This window comes from Rhipicephalus microplus, chromosome 4, assembly GCF_043290135.1.
Source record: "Rhipicephalus microplus isolate Deutch F79 chromosome 4, USDA_Rmic, whole genome shotgun sequence".
In the NCBI taxonomy this organism is placed as follows: domain Eukaryota; kingdom Metazoa; phylum Arthropoda; class Arachnida; order Ixodida; family Ixodidae; genus Rhipicephalus; species Rhipicephalus microplus.
Window position 1 is genome coordinate 97,083,955 of NC_134703.1, and position 26,068 is coordinate 97,110,022.

Genomic DNA, 26,068 nt, shown 5'->3' on the forward strand with positions numbered 1-26,068 from the left:
AATCTGTGAAGCAGAGTGAATGGTAGTGTCTTTAAGGCTGACCTCGAGTATCAAAAGATGTCCCATTGATTAAGTTGCTGCTTAAGAATCTACTTGACGCACGTTGAAGCACTGCGATCACTGCTTCTGTCACCGTCGGGGTGTGAGAGAACTTGTATATGTGTTCTTGGTGTTCGGTGCAGTAACGGCCTACCATAAGAACGGTTATCCACCGCACAAATTGTTCTAATTCCACTTCTAGTCAGCGCTCCACTAAAACTGGAAAAGGCAACATTCAGCGCAACAAATAGTCATTCGCATAATGTGGAGCTCAAACACTCTTTCCTACGTGCCGTAAGTCAGGGGCATAGGCACAAACATTTTTTAGGGGTATTGAGGACCCCTTTTTGAAATGGTCTTTTTTCGCTCGGTATACCATGGCGAAAAAAAGTTTCCAGGGAAGGTGGCTTGGGCGTGATGTGGCATTTTCTGGCTACACCACTGCCGTGGGTAACTCAAACAGAACACGTATTAAAGAAGAATCATTACATTAAGCCAAGTTCTACTCCTACGAAGTTTTTTTATGACGCAGTAGAGCGTAAACACCCTTCCCTACACGCCCAGTTTCAAGTTTGACACTAGAGCCTCGTTGAAGAAGTCTCGCTCAAAACAGTGCATCTTTCATCCCTCCTCAGGTTTCAAATTAGTGAAGCTGAATCACACTTACCTGCATGCTCCTCCCTTCGCCATTTTTTTTTTCAAATTTTTGCTGTGGCATTTACGTAGGTCACCAAAGTCCCTTTAGGGAGCGACAGCCGTGATAGCAAGAAGAAGTAAATCGTCCAGTTTCTTCATGTGCTGCGCCGCTCTACCCCCACCCCTTCACAAGAAGTACCTATTTGGTGGGCCTTTTCCTCCGAGATCGGCCAACCAAGCGACGTCGTCGGTTGGTCACGTTACACAGTTACGTAATCTTGTAACGTCACGTTACGTCGAAAGATTCGATGCTTTACAAAGTCATGATCGCGTCATTAGTGACCTATAGGTCACGCGTGTTTCTCTAACATTTCATACGTCGGCCCTATTTTGCTCGCGGGGACGCGCGACGGGACACTTAAAGCTTTCGCCTTATTGAACCATAATAAAACCTTCAATAAACGTGGTGTGGTCAGTTTCGGTTTGTGTTCGAGCTCTGTCTGAAGAAAAGGTTTTCACCTCACGTGAGCGCTCGCCGCTACCCTATGCTAAAACGATTGGTGCAATGCCTTGCACCACGACTGTTTAGTTTTATCAGCGTTTATGGCGATTGGGTAACCTAAAGTGTGAAAAGTAGACTCAACACTATCTTTCTTGCAACATATATATATATATATATATATATATATATATATATATATATATATATATATATATATATATATATATAGAAGAGAAAGAGAGAAGTAAAAAAGTTCCATGAGCAGGAATGCCTGCTCACGGAACTTTTTTCCTTCTTTTTCTCTCTTCTATATATATATATATATATATATATATATATATATATATATATATATATATATATATATATATATATATATATATATATATATATATATATATATATGTGTGTGTGTGTGTGTGTGTGTTGCAAGAAAGATAGTGTTGAGTCTACTTTTCACACTCTAGGTTACCCTCACGGCAGGTAATTTTTTCACCCACTTTTCTTCCTTCTTATCTTCTTATTTATATTTTATTGGTGCTAATACCTTCGCCTATACATTCTTGGCATTATTGTCTGTTAAATATATATATATATATATATATATATATATATATATATATATATATATATATATATATATATATATATATATATTTATATATATATATATATAGTAGCATAAATAAGCAACACCATATATATGGTGTTGCTTACTTCTGCTCCATTGTAACTACAGACACATCCCTACATTGCTCTCAAGGATGAAGCAGAATCATGAATGACAGCATTATCATATGTGCAGGGACATGCTTAAGTATCCCATAGATTCGTCATATGCCAGATGCATTTATATAAAGGGCTAGTAAGCCATAATTTATGTCTTACTTTCAGCTAGTATTTCAACTAAAAATTTAGCCCTCCTTTCCCGCGACAATAGCAAATGTCTGTGATAAGATGACAGCCAATTGCTATGACACTTAAAAATATCACTTCCTTGCCTTTTTTTACTTACAACTGACGCTAGATAAAGTGTCCCTGAGACATTAGCATAAGTTTATTGCCGCCCTTTACAGCTGACCATTAGGCTGACTTTTCGTAAACCTGAACTTTATATACATGTCCTAAAGCGCTGACTTTTTGTGAGCGCACTGCAAATTTTTGTCTAAACAACAAGTATAAAAAATTTACTCACAAACTTGACACTTCTTAGTGTTATCCTTGACACATGATCAGGTGATCCAGAATTATTATCGCTTGATCACGAAAATAGCGCCAATTCTACTGAATTTGTAGAAAGGCTCGTCAATAACAAGCTCCCATGAAAATGCATTGTTTGCTCAAAGAAGCCGTCCATGCTGCAAAAGAAACTTATCACCTGATGCATTCGATGTGGGCTCTAAGATATACGTAACAATCAAGAATGAATGCAAACACCTGGGAGCTGGCAAAAGCACCAAAAAGGGCCACCAAGATTTCATCACGCAAAGTTTCCGTTGCACACATTTCTTTAGTTTTTCACTTATTTACGTCTCCGGGATGACCCAAGACGGATCCCACCTCACAAGGCGGTCACTCTCCTGGCCAGCTAAATTTACTATTTATGATCGTCTTACTAAAATAGCTGTTTATAAGATTCAGTGGGAAAATAAAGTGCGCCATAGTGTTGATGAGCGCCTCGCCGCGGTGGTCTAGTGGCTAAGGTACTCGGCTGCTGACCCGCAGGTCGCGGGTTCGAATCCCGGCTGCGGCGGCTGCATTTCCGATGGAGGCGGAAATGTTGTAGGCTCGTGTGCTCAGATTTGGGTGCACGTTAAAGAACCCCAGGTGGTCGAAATTTCCTGAGCCCTCCACTACGGCGTGTCTCATAATCATATGGTGGTTTTGGGACGTTAAACCGCACATATCAATCAGTGCTGATGAGTATGGGGTATATCTGCAAAATTATTGAATGTGAGAACGTAGTGCAATCAGATTATGATTATACTAGAGTGTTTTCTATGACAAGAAAATTCCCGAGGTCATAAAATAAAGTTTATGGGTATAACCTCCAGACATTTTAACGAAATAAAACTTAGTTTGGATTCATCTTTTCCCTGGGTAACTAGGAATGCCCTTATGCTTTATAATATGCGTTTAACCTTTTAACAACGTTCAAATTGTTTTATCTTCTACATTTTCAAACTATCCACAAGTCCATAACACACATTTCGCACACATATAGTGTACTGAGAGTATCATTTGCTAGTCGCTGCACTTGTCTATATTAGGCAAAATGCTAGACTTTCATCTTCATCACTTGAAGGGACACTAAAGCAAAGAAAACTTTTTCACGTATTTGTAAAGTGCAGTTTCCCAGTTACGAGAGCACCCCTCTTACCAAGATACGATGCTTGGTAAGCGAAGAAATACGGGTGAAGATGCCCCCTTTAGATTCATGCGACAGACGCCGTGACATCATAGAATAGATTTAGATGGGGTCTACTCTGTCCCGCGTAGTTTCTGATCGGTAAAAATGAAGCGCGTTGTCACCTGCGGGTGCCGAAAACCTAGCCTACTGAGGTTAAAAAATTATGAAGGCGTTATTGCGAAATTACGAAAATACATATTGAAATTAGTCTTATTGCACGCGGAGGTTCTGGCGGCAATTGAAAAATGAAACTTCCACCTTGATTTCCTCCACTAATAATGAGCTTATGATAGTGAAACGTTTGACGCTTAAGTTCTGAGAGCATAGTTCATCAATATTAACGAAATGATTTCTTTAGTGTCTGGTTGAACACCAGCTATCCAGTTAATAGAAATGTCGCACGATATGCAGGGTGTCCCAAGTACTACGCAGCACGATTTTTAAAAAAGAGGAACGTCGTTACGGGAAGCACACCTAGTGCATGTTGTTCCCAGTGTATACTGTAGCAACTACTACATTTCTTGTTAGCAAGGTTAGTTATTTTTCTTAATTATATTTTAACACGACACTACTCACCTAATCAATCAAAGGTCAATGATGCATATGTAGGAATGTTCATACGACATAAAACGGCGCTATTTTCAATAACGTAATCATTACGGGCTGTTTTTCTCTTTTTCTCTCATTCCCTTTTCCTTACTTTTTCTGTATTACATTTCCCCTTCCCCAGTACAGGGTAGAAAACCAGACACTTGCTTTCTCGTTAACCTCTCTGCTTCTCTTTATACCATAACTCTCTCTCTCTTCTGTTTTTCTGCTAATGTAGAAAGCCCTTGATATTTAAACAACTACGCGTGACTTGAATGCAAGGTGCGTCACAAAGTAGAGCTTTAAAACAGTATCACTATGAGCCATCAAGTCAAGACTATACAGTCCTATCTTTTGCGAGTTGAAGCATGTTGTTTGCCATATTTCAAGTGAATTTTTCATGCTGCCGCAAAAAATGCTCATGAACTTGCAGAATTGGAAATAGAACTACGATTAACTAACTAAACCTCATTCACAAAAAAACTATTAGTGGCTACTTGGGAGCAATATGCACTACTTGTGATTCGCGCTACGGTGTTCTTTTTTCTTGAATCGTACTACGTCATATTTGGGACACCTCATATATTTAATTCTTGTTTGTTCCGTAACTATGCTTTATACCGGCATCTAAGAAATGAGTTTGAAGGTAAATACTTCATCGTCTGCGTTTGTGTTTCCAAAACGTTATACGTAATCCTCACAGCATTTTAGCGAAGTTTACACATTGTCCCTAAATATTGTCCTCTCTCTTGCTCTTTGTCTGCGCAAAATGTTACTGCGCGACTGATAGTGGTCCATATAACCAACCATTACATCAACTAGAAAGTCAGTGAGTCGAGAGCTGTATTGAGAGATCCTGAGAAGTTCAAGCCGCTAGGGGGTCCACGAGTGGCACCCTAGCTAAGGCACCTCAGTGCCAACGTTCCTTTGTACCAACGATCGAAGGAACGCGGCCGTCGAGGCTCCTTCACGCTGATAGCCACCACCGTAGGCGACGTTCGGGTTGGGGTAAGAACGACCTCGTGTGTCGCGAAATTGAAAACTTTTAAATCTAAAAGACTTAAGAAGCAATAGTAAAACTGGGTAGATGACAGTGTTAAGCCAACAGGAAACAAGCGTTCTTGCTTGAGGGACAATATCAGCACTCATTATTCAGTTTAACCTGTGTAATTTTGAATCATCTCAACCTATTATACTTACTTGTCCATTTGAAACACCTTTTTTTAAATGCGAAGCATTTCTTAGTGAACTTCGGCGACTTTGAGCATATCTATCTATCTATCTATCTATCTATCTATCTATCTATCTATCTATCTATCTATCTATTGTCAGCGGCACTCGAGTTCGCTCAGCTGAATTCTCCGGCAGCGTCTCATTCTCCGGCAGCGCCTCCTTTTCCTGCAGCGTCTCCGTGCTTGCTCGGGAAACGCTGCACTGCGTTAACGCAGACTCCGAGCCCTAAGCGCGTCCACTCGATGCGGTTGCCCGTTGGTTCAACGAACATTCAAAAAACAAAAGTGAGCCTTCGAGCCGGGACCGCGTGGCAACGCATCGCCAGAGAGAGGAGAACGAGCCGAGATTCGAGCCGGGATCGCAGAGCAACGCATCGCAGAGCGAGCCGAGACGCGAGTGGGGTCGGACGTAGCCGATCGAGCCGAGTCCAGTTTTCTTATACATGTAACCACTGCCGATTCACCTGTAACTTAGCACAATACAGTTTTTCTTAAAACTTGAACCTTGCCTTGACTACTTTCATTTCGGACATCGCTGACATGGCGCAGCGACAGGATGTGAATCGACCGAGCTGCATGCGGAGGAGGAAACGACGCCACGAGAAGGAGCGACGCCACGCCGTACATCGTCTCGGGACTCCGAAACGACCATCGTCGAAAGCGTGTTCACGACCCTCGACCACAGAACGATGGCCAATGCAACGAAAAAGCAACTCGTCGACGAGCTGAGAGCACGAGGTCTACGGTGCTCCAGACGAAAGGACGAGCTCACCGCAAGAATCATCCGCGACAACATCACTCGCCAAGCCCTAGAGCCGACGGACTCGTCAACGAAGGACCAGGCTGCCTACGACGACGACAGGCAGGCGCACCTGGAGACACTGTCCGCCGACAACGCGAAGCTTTGCACTGAACTGAGCAGCCTGCGAGCCCACCTTAACCGTGCGACCACGAGTGAACGTGAGACAATGCACGAAGCTCATCAGAACGCTTCACTGCGAACGGAGCGGGTGACGACTCCAACCCTCGGGCTGCACCATTCCGTCCCTGCTGACATAACGATGTCCTCGGGTTCAACGCGGCCACCGTGACTGAACGACGGCACCAACCAAGACGCGGCACGCCCCGCCGCGCCGACCGTTTTAACGCACGAGGGAGAAACTTCCATGGCCCAGATCCTCGCCGCGCTCGTGAACACACAAGCCCTGCTCGCCAACACGCTGTCGAAAGGTCCACCGACGACGAGCCCGATCCAGATTTATTCCACAAGCGACACGTCATCCTCAATCCCCTTGTTCGAAGGGACGCCGCAACAAAGTGCTCACGAATGGATTACGCAAGTGGAGAGAATCGCAGCGCTCGCCCACTGGACGCCATCGCTGACGTTGGTGACAGAAGCAAGCCGCTTGACGGGATCTTCCAAGGATTGGCACAGCGCCTACGGCTCACAGTATGACACCTGGGAGCAATGGAAGGAAGCGCTCATTCTCCGATTCAAACGAAAGCTGACAATGCAGGAGTTCCTCGAACTGCAGACGAAGCGACGCCTTCAGAGCCACGAGACCATCGTCGAGTACATGTACTCGAAGAGCGCCATTCTGAACAAGGCGCCGTACCGTTTAGCAGAGGAAGAACATATTTCTCTCATTCTCAGCGGCATCGAGGACGACACATGGGCCAACCAACTCGCAGCGCAGCTGTGTGGCACAGTAACAGAACTCATTGACAGAGCAGCTTTGCTCGACGCAAGGCGTCGCACGACCGTGTGTGCCGAGAACGACAAGAAACCGTCATCGTCTACAACGAGCCGTGGTCAGGGTTCAAACCAGCGGGTGCCAGCCAGCAGCTCTGCCAACTTGCCGAAGGCCAACCCATGCAGCGATTTCTCGGGAGCTCCACACCCGCGGCCCATCTCTACTCGTTCGTGCTTTAACTGCGGCGACATCGGTCCCCTGTCCCGTGATTGTAGAAAGCCGAAAACGCCAGCAACGATCAGAGCAGACGAGAAACGAGCAAAGAGGGACAATAGCAGCCACGAAACAGGGACTACGTCACCTAGGCAAGCGAACTGTTTTTTGCATTCGACGGGCGGCACATTACCAATAGTGTCCGGTACTGCTAACAACCAACCCGTCCGCGTGTGCATTGACAGTGGCGCCAACTTATCCATCATGAGTGCCAATGCCATGACGGACGACATTCCCATGCACGCATGGGTATCGCGCGAGAACATTGAAGTTCTCAACCGCAGCATATGCCCAACTCTCGCTGAAACGCTTGAAGTGACACTGGGCACCACGAATGTGCGACTCGAAGGCGTCGTGGTAACGGAACTGCCCAGCGGCATCGACCTGATTCTGGTATCAGACTGGCGATGAGTCGCGAACACCGACGTAACGTTTCACACGTCAAACGATGTGACTATCGTCCCAGTCGAGCCCTCCGGAAAATTTTCATCGTCCGAAGTGCCACCCCCGAAACAAGGCACACCACACCGCACCGGGGAAACGCTTATTGCGACGTTCTGCCGGCAATCGAACGAGAGTGTTTCCAAAGACGAAGGCTACGTGCGCCTCAACACGAAATGTCCCGCACCCGACGAAGACTTCACGAGTCTAGTCGAAGACGCCACACGGAAGATGACGAAGGATGCCACCGAGGCAGAGAGGGAACAACTTCACGCAATTCTGTTAAGGCATCACCAAGCGTTCACTTCCAAAGGCGATACGTTTGGCGTGTGTCCTCACACTGAACACGGCATCGAACTCAGAGACAATATACCAGTGTCATCGAGGCCGTACAGGTGCTCACCGGCTGATCGCAAGTTCATCCGAGAACAGGTGAATGACTACCTCTCCAAGGGCATCATAAGGCCGAGCAAAAGCGAGTACGGTGCTCCAACGATAGTCGTCGATCAACCGCACCACCCGACGATACCACGAAGAATGGCACACGACTATCGCAAGCTCAACGAGAAAACCATCAACTCTTCTTATCCAATGCCCGTCATGGAAGACGTTATTGACGATGTCATGCGCGACAGATCGGCTTACTTCACTGTGTTGGACGTGAAGACGGCATTTCTGACTATACGAATGAAGCCGGACGACGTACACAAGACCGCATTCGTCACTCCAGACGGAAAGTACGAATACCTTCGAATGGCCTTTGGGTTTTGCAAGGCCCCTCAGACCATGCAAAGAGTCATGCGTCGCACGTTCGATGGCTTACCTAGGACAGCTACGTACATGGACGATGTCGGGCAGGGAGCCACAACAGTGAGGGAGGCTTTGGATTTGCTGTACGAAGCACTCAGGAGAGTCGTGATCAACGGCTTGAAGATAGATCTCCGGAAATGCCAGTTGATTCAAGACAAAGTATCTTTCCTGGGTTACATGATCTTCGCCGAAGGACGAACACTGGACAAATCCAGAGTTACCGCTGTCGAGAAGTTCGAGCCGCATCGCAACGCAAAGAAGCATTACTCCTTCCTGCAGTTCGCTAACCACTACCGAAAGTTCATACCGGAGTTTGCAAAGGTCACGCACAAACTACGACACCTTCTGGCGAAGGACGTTCCTTTCGTATGGACTGACGCTCATGATGCAACCGTCAACGCCATAAAACACGCCTTGAAGAACCCGCCGATTTTGGCGAGCTTCCGCCCAGACTGCCCGACTAACGTTCACGTCGACGCTTCGCAAACCGGGCTGGGCGCGGTGTTTTCTCAAACTCAAGACGGAAAGGAGCGAATTATAGAGTACGCAAGCAGATCACTAAACGAGCACGATCGTGGTCTACACTCTAATATGCTCGAGTGCATGGCGCTCCACTGGGCGATCACTGAGAAGTTTTTGGTCTACCTGAGAGGAGGCCCTCGTTTTACAGTGTTCACGGACAACTTCAGCTTGTCATACCTCGTCCAGAAGGGAGCCAGCAACCGCAGATTTGCGAGGTGGACGCTCGACTTAGCAGAGTACACCTTCGACGTCAAGCACAAGCCAGGACCCGAGACCTCCACTGCTACGCAGTAGTGGTCGGCAAACACAGTCAACTACGTGAGTTTCAGGAGAGGGATACTGACTGCAAAAGATTTCGGGAGGAGGCCAAGCACAAATCTTCAGACTACGAGATCGAAAACGACATACTGGTGCAGAAATCTCTCGAGGGAGGACGGGTCCGTCAGAGGGTGATCATTCCCGCTGCCCTCCGAAGCAGTGTGATGATCATTTTCCACGACAAGAACGGCCACCTAGGCGTCGAGAAGACAAGAGACCTGATCCAGTGAAAGTACTGGTGGGCATCGATGAGAAAAGACATACGCGAGTATGTTGACTCCTACCACATGTGCCAGACTATCAACGCCCGCACGACACGGAATGAAGGTTGCCTCATCTCACGCAATATTCCTACTGAGCCAAACGCGGTGATATCCCTAGATCACATGGGTCCGCTAAACGAGAAGGGAGACCACATCCTCGTGCGTATCGACCACACCACGAGATAGATGGACGCCGTGACCGTAGTGAGCACTTCGTCGGCGCACTACCTTGACTTCATGACAAACCGGTGGATTCCGCGATTTAAAGTTCCCAGCGTCATTATTACGGACCAAGCCAAGGGATTCGTGAACAAGAAAACCAACCAATTCCATCACAGACTGGAAATTGCTCATCAGAACTCCCCACCGTACTGGCCACAATCAAACGGACTGATTGAGCGAATGGTAGGAACGTTGAAACAGGTGCTACGCAAAATGCTAAACAACAAGGACAAATGTCAGAAGGAACTACCCCGAGCAACGCTAGCAATCAACGCCACGAAGCATCGCCACAGTGGCCACAGCCCATTTCGACTCATGCACGGCTACGACCCAAAACTGCCAGGAGAGCTCAACCTCGCCTCAGTCGAGGGAGACTTCGACGAGTCTTATAGACTACATGACTTGGCAAGGGGACGTGCGGAGACAAGAGAGAGGCTACTGCAGAGTCAGCGCAAAACAACGGTCCGATACGACAAGAAGCGACGAGCTCCGAGGCTCATAACGGGAGACCTCGTCCTGCTTGAGTGTAGCGCTCGAGGCACATTAGACCCTCGCTATGAAGGTCCGTTCAAGATAACGGCCCTCGTCGGAGGAAACAGGGCCGAGATCCAAAGAGTACCCCACACACCGGGCATGATCAACCAAAAAATCGTCAACGTGGAGCAGCTTCGTAGATATAAGGAGCCGCTCCTAGAAGTTACGAAACCATCGCCATCTAGCGACACGCACGCCTGAGGACAGGCGCAATTTTCGGGAGGGCCGTGTCAGCGGCACTCGAGTTCGCACAGCTGAATTCTCCGGCAGCGTCTCATTCTCCGACAGCGCCTCCTTCTCCGGCAGCGTCTCCGTGCTTGCTCGGGAAACGCTGCACTGCGTTAACGTGGACTCCGAGCCCTGAGCGCGTCCACTCGACGCGGTTGCCCATTGGTTCAACGAACATTCAAAAAACAAAAGTGAGCCTTCGAGCCTGGACCGCATGGCAACGCATCGCCAGAGAGAGGAGAACGAGCCGAGATTCGAGCCGGGATCGCAGAGCAACGCATCGCAGAGCGAGCCGAGACGTGAGTGGCGTCGTACGTAGCCGATCGAGCTCCTGCACCGAGTCCAGTTTCCTTATACACGTAACCACTGCCGATTCACCTGTAACTTAGCACAATACAGTTTTCCTTAAAATTTGAACCTTCCCTTGACTACATGAATTCGGACATCTCTGACACTATCTATCTATATATCTATCTATCTATCTCGCCGCCTACGACTTTAGGCTCTCTTAGCCGTTTCAACAAGGGTATGGATACCAAAATTAATATGGCATAACATGACTCTATGAAGTACACATTTGACTAATCATAACATGAGAATCATGAAATGTATGTCATGAATGTCGATTTACATTTCATGTCCCTGCCGGTTTTGTGGTGGTTTCGTTCACGTGGCATGTTGCAAAACTTGTATGGTATAACATGATTGCATGGCGAAAACAAGCGACAGGCCCTTACATAAAAATCATGACATGCGTGTCATGTAACAACATGACCACGTTCCACGCTCTTAATGCGCTCGCAGCCATTTCGCTGGGCGTCACATATACCAACTTTAGTATTACGGTACGTGAATGAATGACGAAGGAGTTCATGTGACTGGTGCAAACATGATAAATATTAGATGCGTGTCATGTAACAACATGACTACATGCTACGCTCATAATGCGCTCGCGGCCGTTTCGCTAGCTTCACATGTACCCAACTCGGTATCGTAACGCCAATGGATGACGAAGGTATGTGACTGTTCAAAAACATGATAATCTTGATATGCGTCTCATGTGAGAACATGACTACATGCTACAGTCCAGACGCCAATACATTTCGACGTGACGTGATGCGCCTGCTCGCTGGCGCTTATTTCGTCGCGTAATGCCGGCATTGCCATGCCAGGTGCCAGTCCTGCCATATACTCGTAGGCACGTGCTGCGTTGCTTGGACGCATGCGCGTTTCAGAGCATGCGGTGTCCATCCGTCACGAAAAGACGGAGACGCTGTGTTGTCTGGGTAACGCATCGGTGCGAAATGCAGCATGTCGCGATTTGCGCCGGTTGCCGTCGTGCCGTGCCAACGGACGCTGGTCGCACCTGGCTTCAAAGTATAAGTGCTCGCGCTTTGCTAATGTAGCTTCGCTGTGCCCAGCGTGCGCGCACGTCAACGCTAAAATAAGTATATTGGACCCTGAATGATGCGTTCGTGGCCGTTTTTCTAGCTCCACATATACCAAATTCGGTGTTACGTGACGTCAATGAATGACAAAATATATGACTTCTGCAAACATGATAATCCTGACACGCGTGTCATCTATGAACATGACAACATACCATGCTCGTAGCGTGCTCGCGGTCGTTTTGCTAGCTCCACATTTACTAAATTTGGTTGATTACCAGTTGGTGGGCATGACGTGGGAGACAAGTCGTCACCTCATTGAGGCGAAGGCTGTTTAGTCATTACATGAGTCCAGAAGCTTATAGGTTGATTTTTTTTTGGGCTTGAGGGAGGGTACCCACTTGAAATGATCATTTTTTACCCTGCATGCAGAAAAAACTGTGTGGGGTAGGAGACAGGGCCAGTGAGCCATCCTCTGGTTACACCACTGCTTAGGTCACGTCCATGAGTGCGCCATAGAAAGATTTCGTTTAAACTTTCTGACGTTTGTGTTGAAATAATTGCTATCAACGGTGCTCCCACCAGAAGCTCCCATTAGCATTTTTGACATTACGGTAGAACACTCCAGCATTATGTGCAAACAGTGGTATAGGGCTACATAATCTCTGGTGACTATTTAGATAAACCTGTACATAATGTTACGGAAGAGAGACGGCGTATCGACGAGGCTGTGTATGAAATTTATTTCAAGCCAGCAGCAGCAGCGGCGTGACCGGTAGACCAGACACCGAGTGGAGACTACTCTTCGTCCTCTTCATCAGGCACACACCCGCATCGTCCCACAAAATGTCAATATGCATGTAGCCTAATCCCCGGTGGCAGAAGCGCCGTCTCGGCGCATCTAGATGTCAACGTCAGCGGGAGAGTGGTGAGGCTTCAAGCGTGCCACATGCACAATATCGGTGATTTTTATGGCAGTTGATGGCGATGAGGCAGCAGGGGCAATTTCGTATGTCACAGGAGTAACCTCACGTAGGACTCAATATGGACCTGTGTAGCGCGAAAGAAGTTTTTCTGACAAGCCGACTTGATGGGTCGGGGCCACAGCATCACCAATGAACCGGGTAAGAAGTGCACGTCCCGGTGCCGTTGATCGTACAAACGCAGCTGGTTCTCTTGAGAGGCCACAAAGCGAGTGCGGGCGATTCCGCATGCGTGAGCAGGCCGAGTGATAGCGTCAACGGCATAATCGCTGGTTGGTATCGCTGCTAGATGGAATGATTGTATCTAGGGGTAATGTAGGTTCTCGGTCGAACAACAGCAAAAATGGGGAGGAAGCGGCAGTGTCATGGCGAGAAGAATTGTGGGCAAATCTGACCTATGGCAAGATCTTAGTCGGTGTGGTTGGTAGAAACATACTTAGCGAGCATGTCTGTAAGAGTTCGATTTGGACGCTCCGTGAGTTCATTGGTTTGCGGGTTGTATGACGTAGTCAACTTGTGTCTCGTTTGACAGGACTGCAAGATGTCGGCTATCACGTTCGACAAAATGTGTGACCACGGTCTGTAAGCAGCTGCTGTGGGGCTCCGTGCTTCAAAATCATGTCCTTGAAGAGGAAGTCTGCGACATCTGTGGTGCAGCTTCTTGGAAGAGCTCGTGTGATGGCATAGCGCGTGGCGTAGTCGGTGGCGACCGCCATCCACTTGTTACCCAAGGAAGACAAGGGGAGAGGGCCAAGTAGGTCCACGCCAACGCGGAAGAACGGTTCTGACGGAATGTCAAGTGGTTGAAGGCATCCGGCAAGAAGTGTCGACGGTGTTTTGCGGCGCTGGCATTTCTCACAAGCCGCAACGTATCTTCTGACTGAGCGCGCAATCCCTGCCCAAAAGAAGCATTGGCGTATTCGGTCGTAAGGGCGTGACACACCAAGGTGACCAGCAGTCGGAAGGTCATGAAGTTCATGTAGACCTTCCGAGCGAAGGTGTTACGGAATGGCAAGCAGCAGGGCCGGTCCATCCAGCTCAAAACTTTGGTGGTATAATATACCATCATGGAGCACGGTAGTGGGACTGATTGAAAGATGGTGATTCGAGGCGCTCAGTGATAGCACGTAAGGACGCATCATGGCGCTGCTCGTCACCGATGCATGTCATTTGCGAAAGAGAAAAGGCGCAAGACTCGTTGTCGGTGTCAGACATAGTGCTCGACTCACCAACCGGGTAGCGGGACAGGCAGTCTGCGCCCTGATGTAGGCATCCGGACTTGTAAGTCACCGTGTAGGTATACTCTTGCAGTCCCAAAGCCCAGCGCTTAAGCCGGCCATTAAGATCCTTCAGTGACGAAAGCCAACATAGCGCATGGTGGTCCGTTATTACAGAGAAATTCGTGCCATATAAATATGGCCAGAACTTCGTGACTGCCAAACAAGAGAAAAACATTTCCGCTCTGTTATTGAATAGTTGCGTTTGGCAGCTGTGAGAAGGTGGCTAGCGTAGGCGATAACTCTGTCTTGTCCCTGCTAGCGTTGGGCTAGGATGGCCCCAATCCCGTTAGCACTCGCATCGGTTCGGGCTTCTGTCTGAGCGGACGGGTCAAAGTGGGCCAATATATGTGGAGTCGTGAAAAGGGTGATGAGGTGAGAAAAAGCGGCAGCTTGGGTGGAACCCCACGTAAAAGTCACTTCTTTCTTCGGAGGTTGGTTAGTGGTCGAGCGATCGTTGCAAAATTTTTCACGAACCTTCTAAAATAAGAACAAAGTCCCATGAAGCTCCGGACGTACTTGGCAGAGTGGGGTACAGGAAAGCTCATGACGGCACGAATTTTCTCTGGGTCAGGCTGCGCACCTGATGCGTCAACAAGTTAGCCCAATACCGTAATCTGCTGGCGGCCGAAGTGACATTTCGACGAGTTTAGTTGAAGGCCGGCAGTGCGGAAGAGTTCGAGAATTTTGACAAAAGCTGAAGGTTTGTTTCAAATGTAGGCGAATATACAAAGGCATCATCCAGGTAGCACAGGCATGTTGACCACTTGAAGCCTTGTAGTAGCGAGTCCATCATACGCTCAAACGTGGCTGGGGCGTTGCATAGCCCGGACGGCATTACCTTGAATTGGTATAGGCCGTCGGGAGTTACAAAGGCAGTGTTTTCTTAGTCTTTCTCGTCCACCGCAATCTGCCAAATAGCCAGAACATAGGTTGAAGAAAAGTATCACGCACCATGAAGACAATCGAGGGCGTCTTTGATTCGGGGCTTAGGATAAACGTCCTTTTTCGTGATTCACTTAATATGGCCGTAATCGACACAGCAGCGCCACGTGTCATTTTTCTTTCTAACGAGCACAACCGGAGATGCCCAAGACTCGAAGAGGTTTCAATAATTCCTTGGCTAGCATCTTGTTGACTTCTTCTTGAATTACTTTACGCTCTGGGACGGACGCCCGGTGTGGTCGGCGATGAATGGGAGGAGAGTCACCAGTAATAATGCGGTGCTTCACGAGGAAAGTCTGACCGAGTAGAGTGCTGTCGATGTCAAATATGTCACGGTAGGAAGCCAGAAGGCGGAATAGGGCGTCGGGTTGCTGAGGTTTGAGTTTCGGGTCGATCATAGGGCGCAAGGCCACATTGAGGGATGTGGCATCCAGCGGGCGACATTGAAGATCGGAGCATGCGTCTGCTGCGAAAAGTGGTGACATGACCGTCTATTAAGGGTTGAAGCGTGGCGACTGAAATTCCGTGTGGTAGTACTTGTTGCGTGAAACCGAATTTGATAAGGGGCAGACATGTTCGGTTAGTGACCATGGTTACGATTGAGTGTGGCACAGTGATGTCGCGCGCCAGGAGAAAATCTGGAATAGGTGTGACGACATAATCACCGTCAACAACAGGTGAACTTGTTGCCGATTCAATGAATTTGAGGGCTTTTGGCGGTATCTGACTGAAGTCTGTGGTACAGAGGCTTTTCGGCAGCTGGGGGCGACAATCTAGAAGAAGAGGAAGTTCTAAACAGAGAGTACCAACGGAACAGTCAATCAGGGCAGAATGCGTCGATAAGAAGTCCATCCCGAAGATGAGGTCATGAGGGCAATTTCGAGCACGGTGAATAAAACAGGTACATGGCGGCCGGCAAGGCTAATACGAGCGGTACACATTCCCATGATGGCCACACTTCCACCATCGGCGACATAAAAGGCTTGTGTTGTGGCAGGCGTGAGTACTTTTTTGAGGCGGCGTCAGAGACCAGCACTCATTATAGACACCTGAGCTCCAATGTCAACTAAAGCCGTCAAAGACCGTCCACATGCACTTCCAGCAAGTTCTTATCAGTAGATAACGTCAACGAGGATTTAGTTCAGTCGCACTTGATGCAGCACTACCTCCAGAAGCTGAAGAATCTAGTTTTCCATCCGGGCAGATCCCTAGTTAGTCGGTGATGGATAGCGGTGGGGTTGGGGTGACGGAGAACGGCAGCGTTGTGGTGACGGTGAACGAGTGGTATAGCGGCTGTTAGGTGTGTTGGAAGCAGGATACTCACGGCTGGGCGAATACCGACAGGGGTCCGCGTATGGCCCAGGAGCGGAAGAAAATTAGCCCCAGGGGGGGGGGGTGTTCAAGTGCTGCGGCAGTAGCAGGAGACATGGCCAACTCGGTGACAGCGGAAGCAGGTTGGCTTGTCGTCTGCTGTTCTCCATTCCATCGGATTGCGGGATCTGGGCAGACAGTATGGGTCATGGCGTGGTGCACTTATTGGCATTGGTCTGTATTCCAGTGAGGAGACAGAGCAGGCGACAGGAAAACCAAGGTTAGCAATTTCTTGCCGAACGACTGCCTGAATAACTGACACCGCCGGAGGTGTTTCCATGGTGCCCTGGTCGAGTGGAAGTGCACGAAACGGTGCCGGACGGGCCGCCTCAAGCTCGCACCGAACGATGCGTGTGACATTCTCGTGCAAGGGTGGTGCGGCACCGAGATCGGTACAGGTTGACGTGACGGCCGTGTTAGGTAGCCGTGAAAAATGAGGCCGAACTCGGTGGTTTTTTGCCATTTCGAAGCGGCGGCATTCCTTAATTATGATATCGATGGTCGCGATGTTGTTGCACACGAGCAACTTGAAAGTGCCGTCCACGATGCCCCTGAGTATGTGGCCCACCTTGTCGCTCTCGGTCATTTCTCGTCCACTTTGCGGCACAACGGGAGCACGTCCTGTATGTACGAGACATACGACTCGGTTGATGACTGTACTCGGGTGGCGAGTTCTTGTCGTGCGGCCGTTTGTCGACCGGACGGGTCTCCAAAGATATCGCGTAGTCGTTTCTTGATGATATCCCAGCTGGTGAGCTCGGCCTCATGCGCGTAGAACCATACACGCGGGGTGCCATCCAAGTAACAGATTAAGTTGGCGAGCATCATGGTAGGGTCACATCGGTGAGACGGGCTAACGTGCTCGTACATGCGGAGCCAGTAGTCGACGTCATGGCCAGGTCGGGCGGAGAACGTACTGGGATCACGGGGGTGGGAAATCGCAAGGTAAGCTGTGGCTGGTGCTCCAGCTTATGGCGGTGACGGGTTGTTATCATTAGAAGCCATGGCTGGAGGCTGGACAGTGCAGCCACTGCGAAGCTTCGTGGTGAGGACGGGGAACGTTCCACTTTCACCAAATATGTTACGGAAGAGAGACGCCGTATTGACGAGGCTGTGGATGAAATATATTTCAAACCAGCAGCAGCAGCGGCGTGACCGGTAGACCAGACACCGAGCGGAGACCACTCTTCGTCCTCTTCATCAGGCACACATGCGCATCGTCCCACGAAATGGCAACATGCATGTTGCAATATGATTCCAGTGAGCAGAAATATCTCATTATTTCCGAAATCGTTCTGTGTGTGACAGTATTATTTTGTTTGTCTGCCGAATATGTTACGTGAGTGCTTATGACAGTCATATTCATGTAATGTCTCCTGCTGGAGAAAGCGCAGTTCTGTCAAATAATTCAGATCATTAGCAGAGTCAGGCGCAACTTGCATGCTAAAGCACAATGTATTTAATCAATTGAAAACGTCCCAATTTCATTTCTCATACTTCGACACAGACATGTTCTAATCACGGATTCTGCTCCTAGTTGTAATAACGCTAGTACTATTTAGCATATTTCCTTAGCGCTCATTCTGTTGTGTACGCGTTAAAAACAACAAATGTCTTATTCTGCGTCACCATGTTCACAATAAATCTTCTGTTTGGACGGGAGTCTGCCTATTCTATGCTAATTTATGTAAATTTCCTGCAGCTTCAAAACTTTCACTAGTTGTGAAACTATTCACCTTATATGTTGAAAATATTGCGTTATAAAATTGAGGAATAATCACCAACTTATGGCTAAAGAGCGTGTACAAGGTGGGCGCAGAAAAAGGCGACAAGCGCCGGCGGAACAGGTAAGTCCGTGCAGTGACGTTACATCGCAGCGACCACAGCGACGCCAGTGTTCGTTCTGGGGGCTAATGCTTTCGCCACATTGTTCAGGTTTGAAGTTCTTGTAGATAACGGGTAAAAGCTAACATAGTTGTGTACAGCGACTTGACCACCTTTTCGCAGGGGCCCCGGCGAAGGTGGTTGTATTCCCTCGAATCGTTGCAGAAAGAAGCGATACCGGTCAGTTAGTGGTCGCTATAAGTCCCGGCCGTGCACTGATTTTAACCAAGGCGTCTGTGCTACACGAACAGATGGAAGTGAGAACGTTTGAAAGCGACTTGGAAGTTGTTCACTTCGTAAGTAATTTATCCTAAATAATGCAGCGTTCTTTGCGAAAGTAGTGACGGCCTAAACTTTTCGTTTTGAATATCTAGCCAACAACCAGTATTCCGCTAAGGCATCTCCGGTAATCACGTCTCATTACCAGAGATGCATCTTTGCTAGTGACGGTGTGGTCTTTGTGGTCATAGCCTTTAAAGTCTGAAATCTTATTAACATCGTGGGACGAGGGGTTCTTGAATAAAAGCCCTTCATGCCTGATATAGAGAAAACTTCAGTTCTTGTGAAGGACAGATAGTGCATGAAATGCATAAATCATTCCACTTCGCAGTCATTACGGCCGTACATCGTTTAACTATAGTAATTCACAGCTCTCCGTAGTAATGCTTCTGAGCAATTAGCGTTACACTGTAAGCTTAGAATGTCGAAAGTTGGCTCTATGGTCTCATCATGATTTTAAATATTCACAATAAAATGAGTGCACTGCCATACGACCGAAATTTGTTAAAAAGGGCCTACTTGTTTCTGTGAGCTGATTCCAGAAGTTATTGTAAAGCTATATAATCTGCTCTGTTCGGAAACGGGCAACATAAGATATCCTTTTAGAGAACGGTACCTCAAGATAGATTTTTATCACTGTTACTGTAACAACAGCGTTGTATTCCTAAGAATATATCCTCGATCATATTTCTTCAGTTCACCCAGGTGAACAATTCACAAAAAATTTGTCTCCAGATGAATGGCTCAAGGCTTGAAGAAGAGCTCTATCACGATCCCCAGGAACTATCTGCTGTCCACATGACACGTGGACCGAGACTTACACTCGTATGTATAAGTGTTCATATAGCTTTGGCATGTTAGCTAGAAGAGTGTGTCCTAAAAGCACGTGAAACAGCCTGCCACTGAAGATATTAAATACATAAAACGTGTAGGTTGCTACATATACATTTTTTCTGTTTTAAGAGGAGGCTGCGAAGTAAACGCAAGAGACAATAAAGAAATAACGTCAGTAGCCAAGAGCGTGTCGCAGAACATGTCTGCTCTTCAATCTTTTGGTTTGTCTTAGCATAATGTACGTTCTACAATATCATCAGCGGCTCAAGATGCTGTCGTCACACGCTCCTGTATTTCTTGCTGAAAAATGTCCAGGAACTATAACCAATTCCTTGCACCTACACTATGTGGGACGGTACTAGTAGACGTACCTTTAATACGTCGTAAATACGCGGTCAATATTGCTGTGACAGCATTCACAATATAAATTCATTTGATATTTGCATGGAGTTGTAACTGCACTTTTTTCAAAATGCGTGCAATGTATTTACTATTGTATTGTTCTACTCCAATAAGCATGGTCATCATATGAGTAACGTTACATCTTGGACAATGATTGAGACAATGATACTTTTTATGATGTGAAGGATGGAATACTCAGCCCTACAGAACGTATACAGCCTTCAGATATTCACGTATATCATGAAGGAGGTGCTGTGAGCCATTATATTATGCCTATCGAAAACAGTCATGTTGATGCTCAATTTGAAGGTAGGTATTGATTTTTTGTCGTGATCAATTCTCACTTACTTCGAATGCGATGATGAAGCAGCAGCGGGCACAGCTAGGGCATGAAATGTTTATGCATCAGTTTCCAGATGCTACTGAGCTAAGATCCAAATAGTAATAAAAACTGAGCCTGAAAAGGATGGAGTGACTTTCGTGACGAACTCCAGAATAAACTAAAATTCAATGAATTTTGGCCTTTCTGAATATATATTTAGTTATAGCAAAAATGTCACTCAAATACAGAGGGTAGGTAAAAAAAACACTTTGTACACTAAAAATTTGCGCTACTACCAAGGAAAGTGCAATTTTATCTTTAAAAGTCGTCTCTAAGGCATTCCCGTTCAGCTCAATGCACAATTGTCAATGCACGATTGACGTTACTTTTTTCTTTTTTCTAGCGTATGTTCGACTTCAGCTCTCATCTACTCAAAATTATCGGAAAACATGTCATTTGTTAACGACAAATACGTTGTTGATAAACTTGATGGTTCCTAAATTAGCTTAGTTTGCTTGAAAAATGCAAATAAGTAAAAAAAGAACGCGACAAGTTATTTAGTGCAGAAAGAAGCCCTGGTCCACTTATTTTAAGTAGAGCTGGCAAGTATGATATGCCTAATCAGTTGAGAAAATTTCTCCTACGACAATAATTTACTCACAAGCGACTAAGTTTAGGAAACAAATTACAGTAGTAGGTTGAAATGATGAACGGCATTATATCATTTCAATTTTATATTATCGCCCGACGCACAGTCCTGTCTGCATGTTATGATTGCGCGCAAGTCTCCTTCTGATCACTCATCAATCTGACCCCGCGTAGCGAACAAGCCTCAGGCAACGAAGTCTGCCGCCATAGTTCGGACATCTAGCGGAGAAAACTCAGCAAACCAGATCCTGCACCTTGGTCGAAGCGACAATGACACACCTTGTGCCGCTTGCACCGATCCTGCTTCAGCTACCCAAGCAACCACCAACTTTCCGCCTGTCATCACTTGAAGATCCGGAGAGGTGGCTGAAAGTGTACGACCGCGTGGCTGTTTTCAACGCCTAGAGCAGTGAAGAAAAGCTACGGCACATGAAGGCCTTATTGAACTACGTGCGTGGTAGTGGCCTATTGAATAGGCTATAGCACCCCAGTTCACATATTTTCTTTTTGTTTTTCTTTCGCACGTCTATTTCGCTTTTCGCTTTCTTTCCCATTTTTATTCCCCATCGACCCTTCCCTTGGTGCAGGGTAGCGAACCAGATGCTCTAATTTCTAGTTAGCCTCCCTGCCTTTCCCTCAATTTATTATCTCTCTCTCTCTCTCTCTCTCTCTCTCTAAAGCACATCTGCTTTGCCCAGCAAGACGCAGTCAAGACATTATTTGCAAATAAAAAGTTAGCCCTGACAACTTAGGACGTTTTTTGTATCAAAGTCCTGGCAACATTCACCAATGTCGGCCGCAAGGAGAGCGCTGAAGCTGTAATGGAAACCTGCGTATAGCTGCTGAACGGAAACGTGGCAGTCTGCACGGAGAAAATGATAAGGCTGTTCTGCAACGCTGAGCCCGTCATGGCCGAATAAAGGAAAGTTCGCTTACTGATGCGAGAATTGCAGTACTGATGCGGTATCCAACAAACCATGTCGAAGAATTCTTGTAGGAAGTGGTAATGGTCGAGAAGACGCTTGAAATATTTATGTTCGACAGTACAATTGTCGCCTAGCTCCAGACAGCGCAGCTGTACATGCCATCAGCTACAACGACCTGCGCGAAACGATCTGGGCAATCATTGGGGACGAAATGGGTAAGCTGTTGCCCTCACCACAGTCTTAGTTGCACTCCATCGCAGATATCATTCGAGTAAAAAATCACAGCATATCCACGGAGTGAATGATGACGAGTGGGGCGAAGGGTTCATCCGTGCGTCCGTCTGTCTGTGCTTTCATCCGTGCGTCCGTCCACCCGTGCGTCTGGCTGTCTTTCTGTCTGTCTCTCCATCCATCCGTCCCTCCGCCTGTCTGTACGTCTGTCCGTTCACCATCCATCTAGTGAACACTGCAAGTACTGTCATCTCGCATTTTTTCATCATATATTCATTATATACACGTACCGCCTTCCAGCAGACATTCGAAGGACTAAACAAGATGTGCCTACCTACTACTACTAATACTGCTACATACATCGAGGACGCAGGAACACGGCTTAAGGAGCTTCGTCACTACAATGCAGCAGTCATTTGGCTCCCCTGAACCACAACAACCTCAGCCGCAAGCCATGAATTATACACTGCTGCAGCCTGACGCTACGCTCCGTCTTCAAGCCCTCGTAAAGAGGCCACACTATCGCATTTGCGCCGCCTGCCACCGCCTCTTCTATCGCCATACCACTCACCCGTCTGCCAGCGCAACACTTCGAGGAAAACCAACTTGTGCAGTGCCTCCGACCATCGACTTCTTAGTTACCACTGCACAGATGTTGGCCACACTTACCGCCGCTACCCATACCGCCAGATGGGACTACGTGGCTTCGCCATCGACACGCCACGTCCACAGCGGGGTCAATGACCACGTGACATCAATGCATACCTTGCAGCAGCGCAGTGGACGCCCCTAGTATCTTCCCGTACAGTATCACCCGGCCGCTAAATATGCCTCACCGCTCGGCGTACATCGGCCCAACCGAGGACCACTTACCTAGCCCGTACTCTGAGAGCTAAAAACAAAAACATGGCAGCATATCCACTGGGTGAATAATGGAGAGTGAGGCGAAGCATCCGCCTGTCCATTCGTTCTTGCTTCCGTCCGTCCATGCGTGCGTCTGTGTGGCTGCCCGTACGTCCATCCGCCCGTCTGTGCTTGGGTCTGTTCGTGCGTCCATCCCTGCGTTCGTCCATGCATTCGTCCCTGCGTCCGTCCATGTGTCCATCCGTCCGTGCAGCCATCCATGCGTCCATCCATGCATCTGTCTGTGTGTCCGTTCATCCGTCTAGCCAACACTCCAAATACCACCATCTCACATCTTTTCATCATATATTCCCCATATAGAAGCATCGCCATCCAGCGGACATTCCAAGGACTATACGAGAGGTGGCACACGCACACTTTCTTACGGCTTGCGCTTCGTGTCTACTTCCCACCTTTAACCACTTCGAGTTCATGGTATATACTTGTTCACTGCATTCATGGCACTGCGGCCCAACGCTCGCTAAACCTTTCTCGTGTACTTGGACGATGTCGTGGTGTTTTTCTGAAACTTCGACGAGAATCTCCGCTACCTTGAAGCTGTATTTCAAGCAATCAAGACTTCCGAACTCACTCTGAATCCAGAAAAGTACCGCTTTGTATGCCAGCTACTCTTGTTCTTAGGACAGGTCCGGAGTTCGCCTCGACCCGCAGAAGACAACAGTTATTGCTTCATTCCCACCACCCGCTGACAAGAAGGCCTTGTGTAAATTTTTCAGCCTGTGCGCCTATTACAGGCTCTTCGTCGAAAATTTTTCTCGCATTGCTGCTCCACTTATAAACCTCACAGGGAACGACGTCAAGTCCAAGTGGGAAGTGCCGCAGGAAGAAGCATTTCAAGAATTAAAACGACACCTGCAGACGCCACCGATACTTGCGCACTTCGACGAACAGGACAACGTGGAAATCCACACGAACGCAGGCAACGTAAGTCTCGGAGCCATCCTGGTGCAGAAGATTGATGGACCTGAAAACATCATCAGTTATGCAAGCTGATCGCTTTCTAAGGCGAAAGTCAACAATTCCACAGCAGAAATAAGTGTCTTGTTATCATCTGGGCTACCTACATGTTTCGCCCCAACCTTTACGACAGGCCTTTTAAAGTTATGAGCGACCACCACGCCCTGTATTGGCTATCTAACTTGAAGGACTCTTCATAGCATGGTGGAGTCTGCGACAGCAGGAATTCAACATCACAGTTGTTTACAAATCAGGACGAAGACACTCTGACGCCGACTGCCTGTCCCTTGTCTTTGTAGACAAAACACCGCAAGACAATGACGACAGTGACTGATTCGTGGGAGCCTTAAGCGTCGATGACTGCAGAACGAGAGCGATCCTACCCTGAAATCAAGGGCCTTGTGGAATACCCCGAGGACAAGGTGTTGTGTTGTGTCTTGGCGGCTCTGGCACCGACGAAGAGGATGAAATGTAGACCCGCGAACGCAGCCGCCACCCTACGGGGGCAGAGCGCCGAAGGGAACGCCTGCCTCCTCGGAGTGCTCGTGGCAACTGTTTTGTTTACACGTATTTCATTTGTACAGTGCCCACCATGGGGCCGAATAACCGCTTCCGAAACTGCAACCAGAACCAAAACCACGACACCCCAGAAGGCTGCTGTTGTTCCAGAGGTATTCGAGCGCGTACCGGAGTCGTTCTGGCGTAACGAATTTCTCCCTGAGGAAAGCTTCTCGCTATAGAGCAAAATACCTCATTATAGTACCCTCAGTGTTACGTCCGGAAGTTCTGGATTCTCATCATGACGACCCGATGGCTGGACACTTTAGATTTTCCCGTACGCTAGTGAAGATACAAAAGAAAAACTACGACTGGCCCCACCTCATGGCAGACGTCATCCACTACGTAAAACCCTGGGGAGACTGTCAGCGACGGAAGACACCGCCAACAAGGCCAGCTTAACTTCAGCAGCCCATCAAGCCATCTCGCCAGCCATTCCTGCAAATTGGCGTGAACCTACTGGGACAGTTCCAGACGCCGCAATCTGGAAAGAATGGATCATCGTAGCTACTGATCACCTCACCCGCTACGCCGAAACAATGGCACTGCCCAAAGGCAGTGTTCCTCAGGTAGCAAAGTTTTTTTGAACATCGTTTGGCGTCGATGGTACCCCAGAAGTCCTCATTACCGACACAGGTACGCCCTTGACTGTGGACCTAACTCAGGCGATACTGGCATACAGCCAGATAAGCCACTGCCAAGCCACAGCGTACCCCCCACAGACCAATGGCCTCACCGACCCGCTCAACAATCAATAGCCAGTATGCCATCTATGTATGTACGTCGAAGTCAAACATAAGACGTAGGATGCCATCTTTCTATTCGTCACCTCACACACAACGCGGTAGTGCAGGACACAACGAAGGAGTCGTCATACATATTGGTATACGGAAGGAACCCGTCCACGACTCTAGACGCCATGCTGCCCCGTCACTAATGAAGAAAACCTCGACGTGACTGTCTGGATTCAGCGCACTGAAGAAGCCAGACAGCTCGCCTGCCTCCGAATCAAGAACCAACAGACGATTGATAGCTGCCGCTACAATCTTCGACGAGACTTCGCGGAATACCAGCCCGATGATCGCTTTGGGTATGAACGCAGATACACCGACGTGGACAGATTGAAAACACGTATGTGGTGGTACTTCGGATCATGACGGGCAGTTTGACATCTTGCAGTTCAAAGTCTTGGCCACTCGACTACGAGCTTGCATTTCCACGACGGCATTACAAACTCTCAACGGCGCCGTGCGCAACCTGAAATCATTCATGTCGTGCGCCTCAAGCCGTTTCATGCACGTTAGCAAACCGAAAGACTATTTTTACGTGGGTTTTCTTTATTATAGTACTTTCATCTTTTGGTAAAACATCGAGACGATGTCTTTTCTAGAGGGGGGCAATATGCCCCAATCCCTTTTGAAGTTTTG

The 26,068-nt window shown here is 47.8% G+C and overlaps 1 protein-coding gene across 1 annotated transcript in view; it reads left to right on the top strand.

Moving 5' to 3' along the window:
* The window catches only part of LOC119185353 (venom metalloproteinase BumaMPs1-like), a 55,175-nt gene that overhangs the window by 5,006 nt on the left and 24,101 nt on the right, over positions 1-26,068 (top strand). The window contains exons 2-4 of the mRNA XM_075891915.1: positions 18,684-18,856; positions 19,575-19,664; positions 20,261-20,384. Coding sequence (XP_075748030.1) covers positions 18,684-18,856; positions 19,575-19,664; positions 20,261-20,384 — 387 coding nt within the window. The remainder of the gene's footprint in view (positions 1-18,683; positions 18,857-19,574; positions 19,665-20,260; positions 20,385-26,068) is intronic.